Below are 25840 nucleotides of genomic sequence, written 5' to 3'. Positions count from 1 at the left end.
CCTGGCCAAACTGAGCAATTGATGGAGAAGAGGCTTGGTTAGACTGATGACCAAGAAGCTGTTGGTCACTCTAGTGAAGCTCCATGGTCATATATGCAGATGGGAGAAACTCACAGAAGGACAAACATCACTGCAACACTCCACCAATCAGGTCTTTATGGCGATGTGGCCAAACTCAATCAGTGAAGACACAGGAAAACCCACTTAGAATTGCAAAAAAGCACCTAAAGGACCCTCAGACTGTGTAAAACAATATTCTCTGATCTGATGAACCTCAATTCAAAGCATGTTTGAAGGAAAACCAAGCACTGCTCATCACTGCTCAACAGATTACCATCCCAGAAGTAAAGTGTGGTGAAAGCAGCCTAATGCTGTGGGTCTGTTTTTCAGTTGCGAGACTGAAGGACTCGCCAGAGTAGAAGGAAAGCTCAATGCACCAAAATATTGAGAATAATGAAAACCCAGTCCAGAACATTCAGAACCTCAGACTGGCCAAAAGGTTTACCTTCCAACAGGACAGTGACCCTAAGCACACAGCAACAGTGGCTTATAGACGACTCTGTGAATGTTCTTGAGTGGTCCAGCCAGAGCCTCAGCTTGAACGCAATTAGATATTTCTGGAGAAACCTGAAAATGTCTGCCAGCCCCCATCCAAGCTGACAGAGCTTGAGAAGTGAAGAGGTGCGGAGAAGAATGACATATAATTGCCAAATGCAGATGTGCAAAACTTGTTGCATCATACCCAAAAAGACTTGATGCTGTAAAGGTGCTTCAAGTAGTACTGAGTTAAGGGTATGAATACTTATGCAATGTACTTACTTCAGTGTTTCATTTTTAATAATTTTGCAAAGATGTCACAAATCTGTTTTTTGCTTTGCCATTATGGTGTATGGACTGTAAATTGATATGGAGAAAAAAAAAAGTAATTTAAAGCAGTTTAACATAAGGCTGTAACATAAAACGTGAAAAGAATGAAGGGGTGTGAATACTTTCGGCACTGTATCTTGGTATTGTAAGTGTTTCCATTTCAGAAATTTTCGTTTCTAACACTCACATAGAAGAAAGGGAGTCAAACAGTGTTTACATGTTTTCAAACAGCCATTTTGATTTTTGTTTTTACAAGGTGATTATCAAACGACACTGGACTCTTTCTGTTATTCACATTTGCTTAGCAAAGCAGGCTATTTGTGCGCCTAACCAAATCATTTTTAGGTAACAGCAGCAGCAGCTCTTGACATGATCAGAAGTGCAAATCTCTTTACGAGAGATTACAACACCTCTTCAAAAATAAAAATAATAGTTTTTGTATAATAGTATAATAGTTTTTGTGTCCGTCTAAAAAGGTTCATTCAAAATAATGTTTATCATACCAAATATTCATCTTGGAGTTAACAGGCTTTTACCCTCATGTAATTTTCAAACTATTAGTTTAATTTTCATGTTAAACACGGAAAGAGATATTTATCAGAATGTCCAAGCTGCTCATTTCTCATGTAATAAAATGTGTCACTATTCCCCCTTTGACTATTATAGGGTGAACTGCCCCTTTAATTAATTTTACAAGAATAAAACTGGACTCAATCAGGTCAGCTGCCAATTATTTCCAGTAAACTGATTACTAAAGCAGCGAATGCTTAGAGGAAACCTTTAACCGTCGAGGACTCATTATTGCTTATATGAAGACGGATTGATAAACCACAGTGAACCACTTTCATTATATTCTCACTAATATCCTGAGCAGATGGTGGTCCATTTTTCTGACTCCTACACATTCTTCCCTTCGTCTCTCTCTTCCCCCATCCCTCTCTCGATGACCCTCTTGTAAACACACACTCTTTGTGGATTGCTTCTTGTCCGTACCATTTTCTCTTTAAACTGATTACACAGGAAAACCGTTTTCAGTGCCAAACGACTAGTGTTTTTTGGGTCTGTTGGTATGGAGTCTTGTTTCTGTTGTTGATTTAGATTCTGTATGTGGTACTCAGGGTCTGGACACTGCTGTTCGGGGAATACAGAGAAAATGGAGTAGCATATTTAAAGTTCAGGAGCTCAAAGGTGTGTTTATGTGTATAAATTCATCAAGTGGTTTTAAATGCTCCCCTTCTTCCCTTACATGTGTGAGCGTGCAATCGCATTTGTCTATTCTGTCTCAAATGTAAAGTAGTCTTGTCAGTTACTTCTTGATGTATGCTATGCACCTGTTAGTGTCTTGTCCATATGTACGGCATGTTCCTTAACTTGCTATAACCTTTTACAAACTTCTCTCTAGGTTTGCTATTCCGTTTTATATCTACGTGAGACAAAACAACTAATGTCTGAAACCCCTTTAAATTGTTTCCTGCAGGACTTTTGTATAAGCTAAACATATGCAGCAGCCACTATGCCATACCTCTGTCTGAGCAGTCAACTCAAGTGTGAAGGCTTTATTTCCTTTTCCGGGTTTTGGCTCATGTGCAATAGATGAGGTTTGATCATTTGTCTGCCCACATTAACAAAGATTTCTCTTATTTGAGTCTCTAAAGGAGAGGAGAGAAAAGTCGCCATTGTAAGGCACTTTGTAGCTGCAAAATGTTCTTGCTATCAAAGCTTTATATGTTTTTAATTTCCCTTTCTTGATTTAAAAGTGTATCAGAATCGATTCATGTATATAAATCGTAGAACACTGTCTCGCTCATATACCTACAGTTTGAACTGCCCTGTTATTTGTGTCCGAGTGCCTGATATTGCTGGTTATTTATAGACGTCTGTATTCTGCTGCATTGATCTGAATGTAACCGTTAAAAAAAAAAAAAATCTAAGAAAATAGACAAAAAATAGCATGTCCTGAGAAAGCACTGAATGCAACTCTTACTATGTAAATATGTACCAAAGCATATAAAGATGCTATTTTTTGCATGCTTTTTGTACACCTAGACATAATCAAAGACAATAAAGATATCACAGGTGACTCAGGTTCCTTCTTCATTTGTCATATAGTATTTTATTATTATTTTCAATTGCTCATGATAAAAATAAATTTGAAATGAATCAATGAAATTGACCTACTAATAATACATATAACAGTAGCTATTCTTTAAAACAGTGTTTTGTACACAGTAAAACCAAACAATCCTTCATGGTGCTGTCTGATTTTTAAATTGTTCAAGATTGTAAATCTTTCATAAAAAACTCAAAACTCAGATTTCAACAAATAAAAACAAAGTCACTGTTAATAAACCCAGTCAAAGTTTTGAGGATGCCAGTGCAAAATAGAGGGGTTTTGTATCACCCAGAAAGGGTTTAATTTTTGTGAATTTCAATTAATGGTGACACTTTAGTTTAGGGAACAATTCTTACTAATAACCAGTTGCTTATTAGTGTGCATATTACTAGCATATCGGTTGTTTATTAGCACTTATAAATGCCTTGTTCTGCAAGGTCATACAGTATTTTAGATTCCTTAATCCTGCTCCATACCTAGACTTAACAACTACCTTACTAGTGTTAGGGAAAGTTACTTTTGAAAGTAATGCTTTACCATATTGCATTACTCCCTAGAAAAGTAACTAATTACGCTACTTAGTTACTTTTTATGTAAAGTAATGCATTACATTACGTTTGCATTCATTTTGCATTACTTTTTTAATCTGGGCTGGCTGGCTTGCTTGTTTGTTTTTAATATAAAAAAAGTTATATTTTTGGAAAACATAAAAGCCCTTTTAAAAAAAGTGAAATTAATAAGCCTCAGGCTGAAGGAAATGTAAATTCAAGAAAGTTCAACACTTAAAGTAAAATATAGTCTAAAGTCATTTTTGCTTATTAGTAAGGTTGAACTGGATCATTGAAGGTCAGCAGCAAAAACATTAGTTAAGACAATGTGATTAAATACATAAAAGATATAATTATCATATTTAATTATTGCAGGTTTGTGGCATATTTCGAGTACGCCTCTGCAGTTAGTCCAGATTTCCCTCAACTTGGGGACAGGAGAGCTGTCAATCAGTCAATGGTAAAACAAAGTAGTTGGCGTTACATTTTTGAAAAAGTAACTCAGATATGTTCTTGTAAATGAAAAGTGCAATGAAAAGTTACTTGAAAAAAGTAATCTGATTACGTTACTTGTAATGCGTTACCCCCAACACCGTACCTTACTGTTAATAAACAGCAAATTAGAAGTTTGTTAATAGTGAGAATTGTTCCCCAAACTAAAGTGTGAGCAAACTATTTGTGTTAGAAGAGACTATCCACCTTATTTTTCCCATAAGAGCCATAGATTATCTATAAGTAAATGGCACATTCGACTGCTCCAGACACGTCGACGCGTCTGCCATCGTGAAACGGTCTATAGTCGTCACTCACAATAAAAATCAATGAGTTTCGAGATGCATCAACATTGCGGAGCATCTGGTTGTATAAACGGCTTAAATTTTAATTCCCGAAGAAACTGGATAAACTTTCACAGGTAAGAGTGTGTTGTTTTGTGTTTTTTAATATGTATTAACTCGATATAGCTAACGGCTTTTTATTGTGTTAGTTTAGCAAAAGCATAAATGCAGATGCACCGGCAACTTGCTCCCGAGTGTTTACCGAAGGCATGTAGCTCGGTAATCAGGGTTGCCAGGTTTTCACAAAAAAAAACCTGGCCAGTTGTTACTCAAAAGTAGCCCAAGAGTAGCCCAATCGTGTTTTAATCGTTGTCCCCCTATAAAATTGCATTCCAGAGGGTAAAATACACAGTTTTTGGTGGGGTTCCCCTGGTAAAATTATCATTCCAGGGGATAAACATTACGTTATTGGGGTGGCTTCAACCTGCCGACATTAAAAACAACCTGAGGCAACTGTGTTAAAGTATCCCAATTCTGCGGGAAAACCACAGACTTGGCAACAATGCTATTCATGGTCAGTGGACGTGGTCATTTGTACATTTTATGTGCGAGGCTTCCGGTCTCATCTGTATCCAGCTATTTTTAGCTGTACAAAACAGCTAGTTTTGCTGTTTGATATTGCAAATTGTTGTGTCTTACCGTGTTATTTTGATGTGTTATCTTAATTATGAACACACTGGTTTGTAGTGCAAACAGTTTTACTGTTTACTGCACTTTGCTATTCTTCTTAGTTCCCTATAGCAGCTAATAACCGTAATCTCGCCCACTCGCTTACTTCCGCGTTGAAGAATAAGGTGGATATGAATGACCAGAAACCCTCAACTCTATCTGATTTATTATTAATTTATTTATTTATTTTACAACAATGAATACACGACTACTTTTCAAATAAATTAATATATGGGCATTGAAGATTGATTTGAGTAGTAATTGCTTTTAGAGACAGAACACAAGCACAGCTAAGCGTTCATCCCTTCTGAAAGTGAACCAACAAAAAAAAAAAAAAAAAAAAAAAAAAATGAAAAAATAAAACAGTTACTAAAGTTAAACCATGGTAACCACATATTAAACTATGGTTTTGCTAAACCAACCATAGTTTAACTATAGTATTTGCAGTAAAATTGTGGTTATACAAATAGTAACCAATACACCAAAAAAAAAAAAAACACTACACTAAAAATACTACACTACACTTTTACTACAATAAAATTGTGATTAATTTTTTTAAAGGATTAGTTCACTTCCAGAACAAAAAATTACAGATAATTTACTCACCCCCATGTCATCCAAGATGTTCATGTCTGTCTTTCTTCAGTCGTAAAGAAATTATGTTTCTTGAGGAAAACATTTCAGGAATTTTCTTCATATAGTGGAGTTCTGTGGTGCCCACAAGTTTGAACTTCCAAAATGCAGTTTAAATGCAGCTTTAAAGGGCTCTAAACAATTCCAGCTGAGGAAGAAGGGTCTTATCTAGTTTTTTTATTATTATTATTATTACAATTTATATACTTTTTAACCTCAAACGTCTTGGCTTGCTCTGCCTGAACTTTTTTTTTTTTTTTTCTCGATTCAAGACAGTTAAGGGTAGGTCAAAAAATTCCATCTCATTTTTTCCCTGTTTTACCTTTTCTGATCTTCTTTGCATGTTCACTTTGGAAACAGTGGGTTGGTACTTCTGCAGAGATGTAGGAACAAACAGAGTTCAGGCAGAGCAAGACAAGACGAGCATTTAAAGTTAAAAAATAAATTGTAATTTAAAAAATCTATCATTTCACTAGATAAGACACTTCTTCCTCAGCTGGGATCGTTTACAACCGCATTTGGGATCATTTGAAGCCGCATTTAAACTGCATTTTGAAAATTCAAATTCGGGGCACCATAGAAGTCCACTATATGGAGAAAAAACCTTAAATGTTTTCCTCAAAAAACATAATTTCTTTACAACTGAAGAAAGAAAGACATGAACATCTTGGATGACAAGGGGGTGAATTATCTGTACATTTTTGTTCTGGAAGTGAACTACTCCTTTAAGGGCTGGATGAGTGATCGGAATGAGAATGCTTTGACCAATTAAAATAAAAAAATTAAAAATTAAAATCAGGTAGTCTAGAAGGTTGTATACTAATAATAAAACAACAGACTTTTGACACACAGCATACTATGTTTCTTGGCTCAGTGTTTTGTAAATGAACTAAAACAAAAACTAAATGCCTAAATCATTCATCAGTCTGTCTTCTAGAGCTAAACCTATGGTTCACTGACCAACTAAAGTTTATTTCACACAAAACTTAGAGGCTCAGTTACTTGCACAAAAAACAACACATTCCTATAAAAAAACACCAGTGTGTAAAAAATAGCCATTTTAAAGTATATAGGATACAGTATCCAGAGTTGTATATGGATGAAATATCCATACATTACATGCAATAGTAATTGCCAAAAACTTTATGAACCTTGTAAAGACCTCAAAACCCTCATACAGTTGTGTACTGTTGCAGTCCTGAGCCTCCCAATATGAATACATCCAGTGGATAGTTATGTCTTAAATCATAACAGTGATTTATTATCTTTCCTCAGTAGTTTGGGAAGGAAATGTTGTTTAGAAAGGAAAAATGACGCCTGACAGTTCTGTGTGTCAAGTCTCCCAGTCGTCTTGCTTAAGCTCCAGTGTTGAGGTGTTTTTTTCTCTATCTCTCACTCTCTTTCTCTTCAGTGCAATAGTCAGTCGTCATGGCAGCCATCCTGACTTCACTCCTGTGTACAGCAAAGATCTGAATTACTGTGACCACAACTAAAATTGAAAAGTTGTTTATAGAAATACACTGTAATTCTACAGGGGTCTGCGGCTGAATGGTACTTTACCTTCGGTAGATCTTTTTCTGTGTGTGACTGGGGCAAGGTTGGCTTCTGTGGAAAGGCAAATACATATCTGAGATCATTTCCCATGCTCCTATCAAACCCCAATGTTTTTCTTTCTCAGAAAGCTGCTAGAGTGGGAGTTCTGGAGGTTAAGATGTGTCCTTACTTTCCTTTCTTTATAAGAGACAAGTATGGTCAATGCGCTGCGTTGCTAGGGTAACTATCGCTGCAGAGATGTCTACAGGAAGCCGTGGTGTTGCATGGAGTTGAATGCAGTAATGTTACATACTGCCCACGTGCACACAGATCAAAAGTAAGATACTTGCTGACGCATATGTGCTTATACTTTTCCCCTGTACACACACCCTCGGACGTGCTTTGGATATTTTAATTACTTAAATCCTGGATGTTTCCATAATGACACTACGGGAATGTAGCTCAATGTAAATGTTTGAAAACTGCATTGCATCTGCATCTCCTCAAGTAACAGTTTTTGCATGGCACCTAACTACGTATCTCTGCTGCCATCTTGTGTTTCGATAGTGAGCTAGCATTGGGTATCCATAGAGCTCTTAGATGCCAGCAATCAAAGGCAAGTTTGACTGAAATCAAATGATTTACTACCTTTAATTCATTACAAAACAACACTCACCTCTTCTGGGATTTCTGTGTTCTTGAATTTCATGTTTTTGTAGAAATCTCTTTTTGGAACAAAATATAGGAGGAGCATATCGCACACAACGGTTGCCTGGAAAAAAAGGCTATATTTTAGTTCATTGTTCATTTCAATAAGACAAAAAGCACTTAGGAAATTTTGAGTACAAAGTGTGGTTTAACAGCTAAGTGTAGGCTAATCTAATCTGTTGATGAATCTTACCTATTTTTGTATTAGTTTCAAGTCATTAACAGTCATTGAGTCATTAACATTATATGACTGAGGTTTAGAGTATGACTTTTTCCATACTGATGCAAGAATGTATTAACTTGATCAAATTTTTTATTTTTATTATTATTATTATTATTATTATTTTTACAAAAGATTCTGTTTCAATAAATAAATGCTGTTGGTTTAAATGTTCTAATAATCAAAGAATCCTTAAAAAGATTAAGAATAAGAAATGTTTTTTGAGGGCCAGATCAACATAGAATGATTTCTGAAGAATCGTGATACTGAAGACTGGAATAAGGGCTGCTGAAATTCAGTATGAATCATTTCAGGCTTGACTGTGTATATGTGTGTGTATATATATATATATATATATATATATATACACAGTCAAACCTGAAATTATTCATACCTCTGGCAAATTCTGACTTAAAATTACTTTTATTCAACCAGCAAGTTTTTGTTTTTTTTTTACCAGAAATGACACAGGCTTCTCCCAAAAGATAATAAGATGATGTACAAGAGACATCATTGTGGAAAAAAAAATATTTCTCAGCTGTTATTTACATTATAAACAAAAAGTGCTTTTTCCACAATTATTCATACCCTTTGCAAACTGTCACAGTCTTTAGGAAAATCCAAAGTTCTATACCATTCCAAATAGTCCAAGCTGTTCTAAAGCATCCTAATTACCCTGATTCATTGGGAACAGCTGTTTTAATCAACTCCACAGGTGAAAAACAGAAGCTTTCTGCTGTTGGTTTGTAGACAGTCATGGCTAAGACAAAGGAGCTCACTGAGGACCTGCGGCTGTGCATTGTGGCTGCTTACAGGTCAGGAAAGGGCTATAAGACCATATCTAAATGTTTTGAAGTTTCTTGTGGCAACAGTGCAAAGTATTATTAAAAAATACAAGACGTTCCGCACTGTGAAAAATCTCAGAGGACGTGGTCAGAAGCCAAAATTACATCTGTGCTGGCCAGGAGGATAGTGAGAGAGGTAAAAAAGAATCCAAGCATCTCCACCAAGGCCATCCTGATTAATCTGGGCTCTGCTGGTGGCAACATCTCAAGGCAGACAGTACAATGGACACTACACACCGCTGGGTTCCACGGATGCAGACCAAGCGTGCCGTAGGTGTCCTGAAAAGTGAAGCCAAAAGTTTTCGTTTTTCCCCCTGGTGGCTGGCTGCAGTATAGGTCATAAACCCCGCCCTCTCCATGTAATCTAATGGGACGTGAGCCAAACTAAATAATCGAATTACACTTCAAATAATTTTTTTCCAAAGATGATTTCCATTGTGTAAAGTAGTTATTATAATGCTGATTCATGTGCAGGTGTTTGTTTTTCTAATAAGTTCGCTTTTAAGTAGTTATTTGATGCTATAAAAATGGGTTGTGGTGTCATGATTGTGATCGTGCGATTGGGTCTGCGGGAGTTTGGGCGGGACTTTGACACCGCGGCTCTGCCTCACGACACTACTGCGCATGCTCTGGCTCCAAACGAACCTCTACTGCGCATGCTCTGGCTCCAAATGACGTAATTTCCCCAAAATGGTAGCGGCCATATTGAGCTGTTTTGGCTTCACTTTTCTATAGTGGAAAGAAGCGGAGACGCGTCGTCCATCTTTTTTACAGTCTATGATGCAGACCCAAGCGTGCCGTAGGTGTCCTGAAAAGTGAAGCCAAAAGTTTTCGATCGCCCCCCGGTGGCTGGCTGCAGTATAGGTCATAAACCCCGCCCTCTCCATGTAATCTAATGGGACGTGAGCCAAACTAAATAATCGAATTACACGGCAAATAGTTTTTTTCCAAAGGTGATTTCCATCGTGTGAGGTAGTTCTTATAATGCTGATTCATGCTCAGGTGTTCGTTTTTCTAATAAATTTGCTTTTAAGTAGTTATTTGATGCTATAAAAACGGGGTGTGGTGTCATGATTGTGATCGTGCGATTGGGTCTGCGGGAGTTTGGGCGGGACTTTGACACCGCGGCTCCGCCTCACGACACTACTGCGCATGCTCTGGCTCCAAACGAACCTCTACTGCGCATGCTCTGGCTCCAAATGACGTAACTTCCCCCAAGATGGTAGCGGCCATATTGAGCTGTTTTGGCTTCACTTTTCTATCCATAGGGACCATGTGACGTCACTGTGCTTTATCGCCGCCATTTTTGTGTCCGCGCTACCTATTTCAGTCTATGGTCACAGCAGCCACAACTACCAGAGGAAGATCAACAAAACTCCCAGAATGTTCAGAACAAGGATACAATATGCCCGGGATCTGTTATTCTGTTAGCTGTAACAACAATCATCAGAAAAAACCTAACTACAGTTTTATTCGATCTCAGCAGTGCTTGAAGTGGGTCGGTATGCATGCAGTATAGCCTTTAGTGTATCGGTGTCATTCACGCAGGTGCTTTTCACAGCAAGGGTGTTTTTTTCGGCACAACAAGAGTAGTGGAATAATAATTAATTATTGAATAAGATTGTGAATCAGTACATTATAACCAAAATAATGCCTTAAAATGAAAAGAAGCATTTTTTTGCGATTACATCATTTTGAACCGATCAACTCGTGAGTCCAAAGATTTAGTAAACAAGAAAGCAATCGAACAGCAAGTTCAAAACAGTGCTAATGCAGAGAATAGTGACTTACAGTACATCCAGATGCCGTGAATTATTTGTTTCAGTGTGTATTTGGCTTAAGAGCAAGATTATGTTTTAGATTATGCAGTGTTTAGTGAATTATGAAAATTAAATAATAAACGCTAAACTATTGTACTACATAGCGTTCGTCATTGCAACGCCTGCAGTAAAGTATATACATGTAAAAAGGTTCTCAAAAATAATCATATTTGTTTTGCTAAAACTATTTATGTACAATTACTCTAAAAATTATTTGTCATACAAAAATGGCACACAAGTTACACACAAACCATCGTCCCGAGTAAATGGTACCATTGTGAATTGTGACTGGCTGCACAAGTGGTGTAATAAACTAAACTAAAATGTTATTGTAGCCATATAGCTTGAATGAATACAAATGCATATGTTAAATAAAGAAATCTCTTGCTTTTGGTGCTTGAATTTGTGCTTCAATAATGAGATCCAGGTTTAGGAATACACAAGACGTGAAAGACGTCTTCCCTCAGGTATATTTTATGTTTTCTTGGCTTGCTGGATGTTGGGCTTATGCTCAATAATCACATTTTTTTTTTGCATTCGCCAAAACTAATTTGCCGAAATCTAAGCGCGGACTGTAAGGGAATTAGTGCCGTCAGCACGAGTCCCGTTCGCTGTGAAGTAACGTTAGTGACCAGGATTCTTCAAGGTCTTAAAGCCTTCATCGAGCGACTGCGTTCACAATAATTTACACTTTTTGTCCTAAACATACAATCAAGTCAAATACACAGTGTGGGAAGTAGTAGTAAAAAGTAATTTCTTATTTCAATTTATTATTAAATCTCATTTAGATGCGCTGTGTCTGTTGTCATATCGGACACAAATATGGCGGCGAGCATAGCGGAAGTGACGTCTTTGGTACCCATGAATAGTGGAAAGAAGCGGAAACGCATTGTCCATCTTTTTTTACAGTCTATGTGCAGACCAAGAAGGACACCAAAAGCCTGCTTGGCCTTTGCAAATGCTCATCTGGACAAAGAAGACGACTTTTGGTCTTCTGTTTAATGGTCAGATGAAACAAAAATGTAATTGTTTGGCCACAATGATGTAGCCTTCATTTGGCGTAAAAAAGGAGAAGCTTTCAACCCTAACAACACCATCGCCAGTGTCAAACATGGTGGTGGGATCCTAATGTTTTGGGGGTGTTTTTCAGCCGGTGGACCAGGGAACCTAATCACAGTAAACGGCACCATGAAAAAGGAGCAACACATCAAAATTCTCAAAAATAACATCAGGCAGTCTGCAGAGAAACTTGACCTTGGGCACCGGTGGACATTTCAGCACGACAACGACACAAAACACACAGCAAAAGTGGTGAAGAAATGGTTAGCAGACAAAAACATTAACGTTTTGCAGTGGCCAATTGAGAAACTGTGGAGGGAGCTAAAGGTCAGGGTGATGGCAAGGAGACCCTCCAACCTGAAAGAGTTGGAGCTCATCGCTAAAGATGAATGGGCAAAAATACCAGTGGAGACATGCAAAAAGCTGGTCATTAATTATAGGAAGTGTTTGATTGCTGTAATAGCCAATAAAGGCTTTTCTATTGATTATTGAGAATGGTATGAATAATTTTGGACATGCCACTTTTTGTTCAAATGTAAATAAAAGCTGAGAAATATATATATAAATTTTCCATAATGATGCTTCTTATATATCGTCTTATTATCTTTTGAGAGAAGCCTGTGTCATTTCCGGTCAAAAAATAAATAAATTGCTGGTTGAAAAAAAGTAACTTTAAGTCAGAATTTACAAGGGGTATGAATAATTTCAGGCTTGACTGTATACGTATATACACATTAAAATCACTGATCTATAATAGATCATTACATATACTGTATTTTTTGAAAAAAAATAAAATGCATTAAAAATTCTTCTTTCAAACGGTAGTGTATTTGTGCATTTATTATTATTGTTTTGACCACAGTGGACCAATCAGAATAAAACATTTCAGAGAGCTGTGTAATATAGTTCTACATTAATGCATCTTGCATTAATGCATTGCATGGATGTACAACCAGAGCTATAGTAACTGGTTACATGCAATCTGGATTACGTAATTACAGAAATTAAGTACTTGTAATTAGAAAATACTCATAATCAGTTTTTTTATGAATTGCATGCTATTTATAATAAATAATATTTATTAAATATTATTATTATTTATTAATTTATTGATTGTCTGTAATTTCTCTTCTAAAATAGCCTACTGCTTATATACACTCAAAATATCTTAAAATGTTTTCGACATTCACACAAAGATCAGTTTTTTTTTATTCAGGTGTTGACACAGCATTTGAATACTGATTTACAAAAATCATTTCAGGTTTAAGAAGTGTTTATTACATAATATTACATCAACTACTGATGAACATATACATTTTTATTTGAATTATCACTCTTGTTGGTTAACCGTGTATTTCTAAGTCTTTGGAAGGCTTTTGTCTTTCAAACACATTAAAATTCACAAACTGTTTTGTCATCTGATCCTCTTTCATCCTAATATATTTACTTGAAGTACCCCTTAGATTTTAAAATAAATATTTTAAAAATGATGCATCACATTTGCATGTTCATGGTTCTCTGATGTTGGTTATGATTACATGACATGCAGGTAAATTAATAAAATATTTTTAGTATTTTTTTTTTATTTGGATTGATTTTATAATGGTTTCTTTTAATTTAACATTTTTTATGATTTAATTAATCATTAGCTTTTCATTAAACTCATAACCCATCTGTAGTTCCTTTACAAACCCAGTTTGAGAAACCTTGATGTAATATAATGTTTAATGCACTTCATGTTGTTAATACCAACAAATAAAATATAATTTTGTACTATTTGCATTTTTATGTCATTATGGTACAAGATTATACTATTTAAATGAATGTGATAAACAAGTTAGGTCAAAAGTAATCTAAAAGCTAAAATGTGTACTGTAATGGATTACGTTACTAACTATAATTTTTAGTTGTAGTAATGTAGTTTGGAATCAGTAACGGATTACAATTTGTAAGTAATCTACCCAGCTCTGTGTACAACACAAAATATTTTCACATTTGGTATCATCTCCTTCAGTAAAATCAAAAGATTGAGTCTTAAGTATGTAAGTTTATTCTTTGACACTCACCACTCCAAAGATTCCTACTCCTGAGCCTATGGCTGTCAGCGTTGGGATGACATCAAATTTTCCTGCCTGCAAGGAACAGTTGTAAACAAATGAAGATGTGCCTGTTCCATTATTTCTTTGTGAATGCTCCATAAAAAATAGGTTTACCCGTCCATTAACAATGATGTCTATCCGTACACCAAACACCTTCATTAGTGTTCTCATCTCCGTCCCATTCTCCACATAATATTTAGCGTGTCTGAAAGAGTCAGAATCACGTAATATACTGTATTAGTTCTGCAAAACCATTTAAATGAACTCTTTTACTAAATCCATCAAACCTCACAGGCTCAGAAATAATAAAGTGCAGCACCGCTGACCTTTTAGCTGTGATATTATTTTTAAAGTAGCATGAATATTGATCAAGTAATATGTGATTATGCAGTGAAATAGTCATTTTCCTTGACTCTTTTATAGTTCTGCTTACACAGGACTGCAGAGTAGTCGAATTACAAAGTTTGTTGTTTTCACAAGATCAATAGGTTAAATTTTCCTACCCACCTAAAGTTGTATCCCAATGATGGTTTCTCCTCTTTGTCATTTTTCCCTGTTCCATAAAGACCATAGAATTCGTACTTTGGTTTGCAGTGTCTGATACTCAGGTCCAGATTGCAGTCCCAATCAATGAGGACTCCTATAGCACCACCCTAACACATCACACAGGACATATGATGAGGATTATCATCTCATGTTTCTGTGATCTTCTCCAGATTTTAATCATTTACTATAATACTCATGTAAACCTATAGTTTACAATTATAAAACGTTACAACAGTGAGAAGTCACATTTGTAAAATATAGTTGGAATTTATGAGAAATAATGTCACAATTGCAAGATGTAAAGATGTAAACACTGTGTGACAAAATCACATTTATGGGACAAAACGTGAAAGTCTCTCTAAGTGTTGTTGACCACAGACTTCTTTTACTTATTAGTTACTAGTACTTATTTTTACTGCTATTCAGAAATTCCCTTTGAAACTATATGTTTGTAAAACATAAAATGTAGTACATTAGCCAACTGGAAATCATATTAGAAAACAATTAGACATATTTAATGGTTTCAATCTAAGTAGGTATGTCTGAATGTATGTTTAAAGAACAAGTGTGTCTAGGAGTGTGAGTGGGTGTGTGTATTTACAATCGTTCATTAATGACGAAAACCTACCACACGAGCTATCTCTGAGAAGTTAAACCCGGAACGCTCTACGATGTCTCCCAGTCTGAAGATGGGACACAGTGGATCAGTGGTGGGATGAAACAAACAGGTACTGATGTAACTCTGATTCACACTCTCCACCAAGTTACTCCTAGAGAGAGAAAAAAATAGTGAGGAGAACTTTCAAATGTTAGACAAAACTGATAAACTTCAGTGTTGCATTTTAAGCCTGGCCTTTAATAACGTGTAAAGTACGATGCTTATTGCATATACATTAAAATCAATATTGATGTGAGACAGACAACAAAAACTTGGTTTAAGTTGTTAAATGTGTATTTTCCTTTTGGATCAAAATTAGTTTGAGATTAATCAATAAAATAAATTAAAAGACTTTCTTTAGTACCACAGTAAACCCCTGGTTTATGGGAACGGGACATCCAAAATCTTTTCTAAATGAAAATATCCTTTTTATTTCATCTAAGATTACTCTCCAAATTTACTTGTTAGGCTTTACCAATATACCACAAGGAACATTTAGAAATTAAAGCATTTTACCTTACTACATTGAACTGGCGAAAGGTAATGGAGTTTTTGATGAACAGTGTATAGTTTTCTGCTGTCAGCAGGACTGGAGGGCTACAGAGAAACATAACAGGGACAAAATAAAGTAAAATTGATCAGACAAAGACTGTGAGCTGATTAAAAAAAATTGTATTTTAAATACAATCTGTGACATGCTTCAGGTATAAACATAAAGTTACGTTTAAGGCAACTGTCAAGTGTTCAAGATTTCTACACAGACATGAAGTTCAAGCCATTCAGGAATGGTGGCCATTCAAGAGTGTTTGCTTTTTATTGAACAGTATCAAACAATTCATTTTGGTTAAAGTGTTATAAATCTGATCCCTGTCACCACCAGAGTTCTCTATCACCATTCTGACTGTTTATCAGAAACCCCTGCCTAGGAACTGATTATGAACGCCTCCCATTTTCTATCAGGAGAACTATAAATGCTGCACTCTTGCTTTTATTTGGGGGTGTGTGTTTAATTTTTGAATGTTTATTCCTAGTTTATATCCTAGTTTATATCCTAGCTATCCTAATTTCTATGTTTCTTCCTGTGCTGTCTTTATTTCCTAGTTTTGTCTACACTCTTAAAAATAAAAAGCGATGTCATAGAAGAACCTTTTCTGGGATTTGTTCTATCTAGTGGCATGGAACTGTATTGAAAGATTTTTTTGGTATGGACCAGCCCAGAGTCTCATTCCAAGATGGTCACCAGTGCAGATTCTCCAGCCATTATGGATCTCAAGCCTTGCAGTGGGTTCCAAACGGGATATATCGCCCTCCTAAGGACACTTCAGAGTGAAAACAATCATAGCCGCCAAATTGAAGTGTCGTTCCAAACCAAAGTGCTCATAACCTAGCCACTTCAAAGGGCCCTTCGGAATGAAGGATTTCAAAGGCTACAACTGATGGACACTTCAGACTCCCATGATCCTTTGCACAGATCCTTCGCATGATGACGCCGCCTCTTTGTTTTCACGGGATGATGACGGAGAAGGGCACTTCAAGAAACAGTTGTTTGTTCCCTAACACCCTTCAACCCTTTGAAACTCTCACTCAGGAGGGTAAACCCTTTGAAAGGATTAGGGCAAAGGGATGAGCCCTTCCGAATGGATGCAGGGATAGTCTTCAACTGTAACAGATGACACTTCAGAGTCCGCTCCAGGCTATGAGTCTACTACAGAGCACAATCCAGCCTATAAGTCTGCTCCAGAGCCCGCTCCATTCTTTGAACCTGATCCAGAACCTGCTGTAGTTCAGGAATCCACTCCAGAGCCTGCTCCAGTCTGATCCAGCATCTACTCCAGTCCATGAGTCCGCTCCAGCTCCTCCCGAGGTGGCAGCTTCTGCCGCAGAACCTCCTGAGTCGTCAGCGTCCACTCCAGCTTCTCCTTTCTGTGGTCTCTGTTCCAATTCTACCTGATCCACCTTGGTCTCCTGCGCCATCAGCTCCACCCTGGTGATCATCTACTCCACCGTGGAGATCTCTGGACCCGTTTGCTCTGCTCTGGTGGTTGTCTGCTCCACCATATGGATCTCCAAACCCATCTGCTCTGCCCTGGTACTCTCTCTTCTTTGCCCAGACTCACTGCTCTGCCGGCCCTGCCTCAGTGGACCTGGACCTCCATCCCTCCCCCTGTTCAGTCTCTACTCCTACGCCCTCCTGGACTGTGTTGTTTCTTGAGATAAAGTTCTGTTATAAATCTGATCCATGTTGTTCCTCCCACTCACCACCAAAGTGCTCCAATCGGACTGCATTTCCCAGAAACCCCTGCCTGGGAACCAATTATGGACTCCTTCATTGTCAGTCAGGAGGACTATAAATGCTGCACTCTTGCTTACATTCAGAACTGAGTATTTAATGTTTATTCCTAGCTATCCTAGTTTCCATATTGTCTCTTCCTGTGTTTTCTTTGGTTCCTAGTTTTGCTCTTCCTGTGTTTTGCCGTGGACTGTCTATCTTGTTTTTGATTGATTACTGCTGGCCTGACATTGGATTACTCCTTTGCCTTGCCTCTGCCATTGTTGTTTGCTGGTGTTTTGACCAAGCTTTGGATTTAAGCTTGCATTTGGATCCTTAACTCTGTTGTCATGCTCCCGCACATTACAGTAACACATTGCTGGTCTAATGGCAACCAAACCTTTTTTGGTGGGTTTATAATTGAAAAATGTCATGTTTAAAAATAAGTCCATGTTTAACAACCAACGTGATTGTTTCTGTTAATTAACAACAATAATAAAATAAGCATTCATACTCTGGTATTTGACGGTCATCTTCAACAGGACACCAAGAGTAGATTTCACAAGTACTGTTTGCGATTATACACCTGCCAGTCATGTGCCCTGAGAGAGACAGAAATGCCGTAAGGGAACAGTAGAGTCTAAGAGTGTTGATCAGAGCAGACTGAAACAAAACTTCAGGCTGAATCAAAACACAATCACATGCCACAAAGAGAGATGTCATCGTAGGATCCAAAAGTCTGATGTCTCTTCTTAGATACTTAGATTTTGCATTTGCATTTTTGTAATGTCATACCGATTTACATTTACCTTTACCTTTAAATTTACATATATATAAATAAATATATATAAATATATATATATCCAGGTTTCCAGACATATTTGGGAGCTGCCATGGCTTTGATGTTACTAAATTAACTTTTCTCTGAATTAATGAGCATGAAGGGCGATTCTGTCAGTCTAGTTATTTAGGAATGCTTTCATCAGACTGCACTTGGTCATATGTTTGTAATTTCAGTCTGACTCTTTTAACATTGCCAGGAACATTTACATTCACACACTGAACTTGCTTTGGTGGTAGTATAGCACTTTTGTACAACCATTAAAATACACTTAATGTAACCATAAAATATGACTCATTCCTTGCGTCACAGAACATCAAATATATATAGGAGACATGATACAATAAGCATGAAATGATATGCAGTCTGAAGCATGGCATAAACAACAAGAAGGTTGTGTTTTTCAGGAAAACAACTGTGAATTTTACCCTGAGTTCACAGAGTCTGTATTGTAACGAGATTAAGGAAAATATTTTGTTGAATGGTGAAGTTTGTTGGAAGTTTGTGCCAATTGCCCATGACTGGAAGTCAGGGCACTTTGAATTACTGCAGTGTGAGATAGTGCTGTTTACTTACGCCTGTATTCCTGGAGTAAATTGTTCTGCTACACTGCATGTGAAACTGAGTCAATATTTGAGTATTCATGACCCACACAGAGCTCACAATATCAGTCAGTAATGTGGGTTAGATTGTATTTATTTATTTTTGTAAACAGCTTTTTGTTCAGTGTTTATTATTGGTGTTCCCGTAGGTTTTAATGCCAACTCCTACTACTAAGCTCCGCCAAATGATATCAAAAAAGAAAGATGAATTAAACATGACTCTAATTTAATTGTGTTCCGGTAGCAGTGGAATAATTTTGTTTAGCATATCATAAACATGTTGCTGCCATATTAATTAGTATTTATTTAAAATTGGCAAACCAGCTGTATAGAAACTGCTAGTCACACATAGTAATCTGATCTGTATAAGAGCCCTATGGAACCCTGGCAATTACAGATCAGTGAGCATGGGGTAAAATTCATCAAAGATGTGGAAAGCTTAAAAAAAAGGCTTAGAGCATGAAAGCAAAGCATGTTAGTCATGAATGTTAGTGACTTACGGAGACGACAGCATGGACGATGTGCAGGTTTGTCAGTTAGGAGAGTGAGAGTTCATTAGGCCCCCTTTGATTGTGAATAGAGCTGAAACCAAATGCTTACGTGCAAGTGCTCCAATTTTCTTAGACCCCTGATCATTTGAATTCTGCGGTATATATCTTGGAACGCTGGTACACTGATTTAGTTACCAGTCAAGGTCAACGGGATTATTTTTAATGCCCATGAAAAAACCACTCAATAAGTGAGTTCCTCTGCCCCTGGCTGCTAGTGATGTGAAGTGAGTCTGCTGCGCCGGTGCCTTCTGTCGGAACAATGAAATGGTTAAAACTTTACCATTTCCCGTACGTTTGTATTTCCCCTCATCGCAGTCCGCGTCCGAAATGCACTTGTTCCTGCCTTTCCCATCTGGCAACTGAAATACACACAGGAAAGAAAATGCACTTCAACGGATATTAGCGTTTAATTAAGACTCAATCGGCTTGTTGAAAATATGCAAATGTAAGATCCATATGAGACCGGATGCTCAGGCGAGGCACAACCACAAAGCCCAATTCTTTAGACTCATTTGTATAAGCAAAGAGCGTTGCAGGCAGGGCAATAAAGTCAAATAGAGATTCAGGTGAAAGACAAATAGGACTGAGGTAAACCAAGAGCAGGAAAATGAATAAAGAGATGGTACAGGAAGTCCATGTTACTTTGCTGGAAAGAACAAACAGATTGTATCCTCAAACACAGGTTGAATGTGTGTTTGCCAAGGTTATCTGGGAAATAAGTGACACTTTCTGTTTCTTTTTAGGATAATGATGATAATAATCCACTTCCTGTATTTCTTTATTCAAAAATCATTTGAGATTTAAATAAACATTGGGTGGTTGACAATCAACCACACTATAAAAAGTCTATACCCTACATGTATTACACTGTAAAATTCAATAGTTTACCTTACTTAGATATAATTAGTTATCTTTACTTAGTTGCTATACTTACTAGGTTGTATTAATTTACAGCTACTTTCAATGCAAGTAAAACCATTTACTTACCGCTTTGAGTGACGCTTACTTAAAATATTCAAGTAGCCACAAAGGAACCAATGACATTAATAAACTAGTGAGAGGCAGCAGTGCACTAATATGTTGCTAATTTGCAAAATAAAAAAAGAAGAGGAAAATTAAAGTTTTTGAGGTGGGTCAATAGTTTATCTGCAGTTATTTTCCACAAGTTACATTCACTAATTTCATCTTGAGTGTTGTTTCAATACAACTGCAATATTTGAAAGAACATCACATAACCTAAATTGATGTTGATTTTCATAAAATGTTGTTTGTTTGTTTTTTACCTACCATTATAGTGATTAATGTTCCCTTTGGTTGGGCACTTGGAACTTTGTTTCTTTTATTGTAATTTTGTTCCTATTGATGCAGCAATGCAACATGGAATCATAATATTTGATTTCAAGGGAAGAAAAGTAATATGCAGGTTGCTTTTAGAAGGTAACCTATTTAACTAAATCATTAGCTAATATATTTGTAATAATTATTAATGATCTTTTACAACTTCCTTGTTCTTCATGAACACCTTGAGAAACTTAATTGGGTAGAGACAATCATATCATATTTGTGGTAATGTGTACAAGTCACAGACACATTCAGCACGCGAATCACAACAATGGTAACAATTCAATTTTATTTATTTTTATTAATTGTGAAAATTAACCATTTTATTATTTGATTTGCTCTTTTTGATGTGCTACTACTGACACAAGACAGTAAATAAAATTAGCAAATAAAAACAACAACAGTAAAACAAACCAATTGCATAATGTATGCATGCTGCAATGCACTCTGGGAGTTAGAGAGTAGCTATACTAAGTCAAGAGTAAACCTAAAGTAAAGGATCAAGTAGCCCCTACAGTTCTTTTTTAGTTGCTAGAACTCTCATGTAAGTAAACTAACTAAGCATTTGTCAGTACAACATATTATTTCTATTTCACTTTACCTAGTTTTTTAAAGGCAATCCGTTTGCATGTTTTTTTTTTAAGTAAGCCCAACTAATTAGATTTTACAGTGTACGGACTGTTATAAGTTCTAAAAAGCATTTGAGGTGCAGCCACTTTGATTTTAATATCATACTAAAGTGTCACACACCATTACAAACTTAGTTTAGCTTTTGCCTCAGAAAAACACTTGAGAATTGTGACTGTACATAATATGACCAGACTATTTTGACTTTTCATGCATTTGAATTTACAATGCAATAAATCTAGTGATAAATACTCGCTAATGAAATGTAAAAAAACCGATGGCCTTTGTATAGTATATCAGCATTTACAAAAACATTCTGATGAACATCTGACATGCATATGTTTAACTGATTCAAAAGCAATAACTAAAGTGTTTTGAACTGTATTTCAAGTGCGAGATGCTAAAATATGGGACAAGCTGCATTTTAAATGGATTGAATAAATGACAATTCCTTATTACATGGGACAATTATGAATAATACGTAGTTTCCAACCCTAGGCGTGAAGTCTGTCTTCAAACAAACTGGCTGAATTTATGCTTCATTTAAACTGCCACTCAATGACGCACATAGCTTTAATCAAGCAAACAAATTAAAAGTAACAGAGGTAAAGAAGCATCATGCCAATTCAAACTAAACAAGCACGCACCCTCAAACAGTTTTGAAGTGAATAATGAATGCAAAAACAAATTACATGCATATGAAACAAATTTGAACGCAGTTCTCCATACACACTTAAATTCTCTCGATTCATTCAATTCAGATTACGTTTTAGTTTGGACTTAAGACAGGGCTGCCTGGTGCCCCTCAAAAAAAAAAAAAAATTGTATGACGGCCCTCTCCCCTTATTTCTGAGAAACCGGTGACTATATATTTTAGCTGGGGAGGAAGATGGTCAGGATATGACTCATACAGAGATCTTAGAGAAAAAAAAAAAAAACCAAACAATTATGAGAGTCACGATTATGCAAGTCAGTAGATGTGATAGAAGGAGAGAAAGACAGATTTACCAACCTCTGGACATTTGTCCTGTTTCTGTCCCACAGTGGCAATGTAGTTTGTCATCACAACAAAAGACGAGTCACCCTGAGAAACAGAACAGGAAAGATTTGAAGGGTTAAACATGGCCATATGTAGTTTCAATCTCTAAGCTCAAACCACTATGTGGATGGCTACAGAACAGAGCAAGAGTGTCATGTTGAATATATAGGACATCCTTTGTCTATTTGGTGATAAGGTGTTTGCAGTGTTTGAGGCTGACTGTGCTTGCAAAGACTTCTGGCTACTTTTTCTGAAACCAAAACCTAAACCCAAAACAGACCTCCAAAAACCCCCCCACTGTACATTTGGTTGAGTATTAAAAGCTTTACACTGTTTGAAGATAGGCATGGCTATGTTTTCAGCTCACATCAGTGAGGCAGCTGTGTTTGTTAAAGCCTGAATCAAGTTGTTTTCACATTTAGTTCGTTTTAAAAGAACCAAACCCATTTCACTTAGTGTATGTTCACACTTGTCATGTTTGGTTTGATTAAAACGAACTCTGGTGCGATTGCTCTGTTAGTGTGGTTTGTTTGAGTAAGTGTAAACGCTGCCATCCGAATCCTGGTGCACACTAAACAAGCAAACCGAGACTGCTGAAAAGATGGGTCTCGGTCCACTTCCAAACTAACTCTGGTGTGGTTCGAATTAAATATGAATGCAACATGGACCAAATACTTCTAAACGAACCAAAAATAGAAAGTAATGACAAGATGTGATGCTATGCGATATGATTTCACAAAGGGAACAAGCGGTGTATCCAAAAAAAAAAAAAAAAAAATGAGCAGAGGGCAAATGTGGAGCAATGAGGAGGTAAAGTGCCTTTTATGAGCTCTTTGTGGTGAAAATATAATCATAAACAAGCAACAATAAACGTGCTTAGTTCATATGATTCTTTAGGGGCCGTTCACATGAAGCGTCTTTTGCGCGCGCAAGTTCGTTATTTCAATTGGAAGCGACGCGGTCGCGACACGCACGCGGTGCGACGCGCTCGTTTTTTCCAGGCGCATCCGCGCCGCATCGATTTAAAAACATCTCAACTTTTCAGAATGTCGCAAGCGCACCGCAAGTCATGTGACATGAACTAACCAATCAGCTTCCTCACGTTTTTCCGTTACATTGAAATCTCAGCAGAAACATGGAGGAGCAGCTCATCATTGTGGTCCAGGGATTTCCTGAACTTTATGATTTGTCAAGCCCCCATTATTTTGACGCTAATAGAAGAAACAATGCATGGAGACGCATAGGCTTGGAGCTAGAGCGCAGCTGATGGTTGCTTAGAAACGGCAGACGCTTCCGGAGCGCAAGCGCCCGAGCGCTTTGTTGATCAGGAAGAAAGCGGCGCGCCTAGCGTTTTCCACACGTTTTTAGGTGCGACATGTGAACGGCCCCTTAGGGTTTTAATAAAGTAGTGTAAAAAAAACATCCTTTTACCTTGTCAAAATCAGCTCGGCAAAATATCAGCTCATTTTATCGCATGGGCCCTTTAAATGCAAATGAGCTCTGCTCGCCCCGCCCCTCTCTGCTGAGGGATTACCAGCTGTAATGTTTACTTTAACCGCGTTTAGCTGCAATTAGCTGCGTTTATTGGCTAAACTTGCCAACAAGCACATTATTAAGAAAGGCCATTTGCAAAGATGCATAAAAAACCCTTATACTCACTTCTGCTGTGGGTGAAGCTGCATCACGAATGATTCTCACGAACATAGATGCATATGTAGATCAGGATCGGTGCTTTCCTTTTAAAAAAATGAAAGTAACATTGTCCTCTGCCTCTTAAGATTCAGATGTCGGAAGTAAATGACTACTGCTATGTTCGTTATTAAATCCAACAAATGAACACCTCAATCACTCAATTAGAGTCTTCCTCTGCACCTGAGTCACACATTTGAAATTGTATTGGGACTGTTTCAGCTCCGTGAGGGCGGGTCTAAGGTAAGGCGCTCATGTCAATCAACTGTGTTTCGTCACAACGACAAGAAGCTGAGAATGACCTGATTATAAAAAGGGGATATTACTTTTAAAGATTTAAAAAATACCACTGGGCGGATTTTTATCATTGTAGGGTGGTTGTGTACACAAACTGCCAACACACATTAATGTTCAAACAACATGTAAAAATTAGTTTTGCATCCGATGACCCCTTTAAAGTGATGCTGAGGGTGTATGACATCAAAGTTTTTTTTAAAGGTCCTCTTCAGCACTTGATCTCAGACGCCTTCTTGTTCACACCACAACTTTATTAACAACTTCAATTCAGACCCTTGCTTTCTGTGTAGCTGTAGAGAGCTGGAGCCTGGCCTACTGAAAATGGGGAAATGACATTGGTAAATAGGGATAATCCACGGTTTGCCATGCATTTAAGGGGTCATTGGATGCAAAACTTACTTTTACATGTTGTTTGAACTAATTGGGTGTTGGAAATTTGTGTACACAACCACCCTACAATGATAAAAAAACACCCAGTGGTATTTTTTTAATCTTTAAAAGTAATATCCCCTTTTTAAAATCAGGTCATTTTCAGGTCATTTTCGAGACTGCTTCCACGATAGTTGATTGACATGACCACCTTGCCTTAGACCTGCCCTCATCGAGCTGAAACATTGTGTTGACTCAGGTGCAGGGGAAGACAAGAATGTCTCTGATTGAGCGATTGACGTGTTATGTTGTTGGATGTAATAATGAACATAGCAGTTGTCATTTACTCCCGACATTTGAGCCGCTGAGGCCGCAGAGGATTACTTTTGTTTTTGAAAGGAAAGTGTCGATCCCGATCTACATATGCGTCTATGTTTGTGCAAATCATTTGTGATGCAGCTTCACCCACAGCAGAAGTGAGTAAGGGTTTTTATGCATCTTTGCAAATGGCCTGTCTTAATAATGTGCTAGTTAGCAAATTTTTGCCACTAAATGCAGCTAAATGCAGCTGAAGTAGACATTACAGCTCATCATCCCATGGCAGAGAGGGACGGGGCGAGCAGAGCTCATTAGCATTTAAAGGAACATGAAACAGAATAGCTCGCTCTAAAAAGGGCTGATTTTGACAAGGTAAAAAGAGTGTCTTTTTCAATGCCATTGAGAAATTTTAACTAAAGTATGTTATAGACTTCTCATTAAGACCCCAAAGAATCATATCAAGCATAAAATGTTTAAGGTTTAAAGGTGGTCTGTGTAGGGTTCGCTTTTGGATTCTTTTAGGATGTCTGAGATAACATTATTTACTCACGAGCTGAACCGCTCCCAGAGTGTTTGAAGGACTCAAACATAGGTGTGAAAACACCTTAAGGTTTAACCTCAGCCTCAGTTTCCTGAGTCGAAATGGTCAATTACACAGATGTATTTGTGCAGAATCATAGAGTTGAGAAATCATTGTAATATGCTGATTATCAACGTTGCTTTATATATATATATATATATAT

The 25840-nt window shown here is 37.1% G+C and overlaps 1 protein-coding gene across 1 annotated transcript in view; it reads right to left on the bottom strand.

Moving 5' to 3' along the window:
• Positions 1–1764: 1764 nt before the first annotated feature.
• Positions 1765–25840, bottom strand: part of p2rx1 (purinergic receptor P2X, ligand-gated ion channel, 1) — a 27139-nt gene continuing 3063 nt past the window's right edge. The window contains exons 2-14 of the mRNA XM_073840058.1: positions 25648–25729; positions 22398–22469; positions 19698–19776; positions 17938–18025; positions 15671–15751; positions 15125–15266; positions 14458–14603; positions 14065–14155; positions 13918–13983; positions 7876–7971; positions 7227–7271; positions 2390–2479; positions 1765–1998 (exon numbers count right to left, since the gene is read on the bottom strand). Coding sequence (XP_073696159.1) covers positions 1765–1998; positions 2390–2479; positions 7227–7271; positions 7876–7971; positions 13918–13983; positions 14065–14155; positions 14458–14603; positions 15125–15266; positions 15671–15751; positions 17938–18025; positions 19698–19776; positions 22398–22469; positions 25648–25729 — 1312 coding nt within the window. The remainder of the gene's footprint in view (positions 1999–2389; positions 2480–7226; positions 7272–7875; positions 7972–13917; positions 13984–14064; positions 14156–14457; positions 14604–15124; positions 15267–15670; positions 15752–17937; positions 18026–19697; positions 19777–22397; positions 22470–25647; positions 25730–25840) is intronic.

The sequence above is a fragment of the Garra rufa genome, chromosome 5 (assembly GCF_049309525.1).
Source record: "Garra rufa chromosome 5, GarRuf1.0, whole genome shotgun sequence".
In the NCBI taxonomy this organism is placed as follows: domain Eukaryota; kingdom Metazoa; phylum Chordata; class Actinopteri; order Cypriniformes; family Cyprinidae; genus Garra; species Garra rufa.
This window is presented reverse-complemented; position numbering and strand designations above follow the sequence as displayed.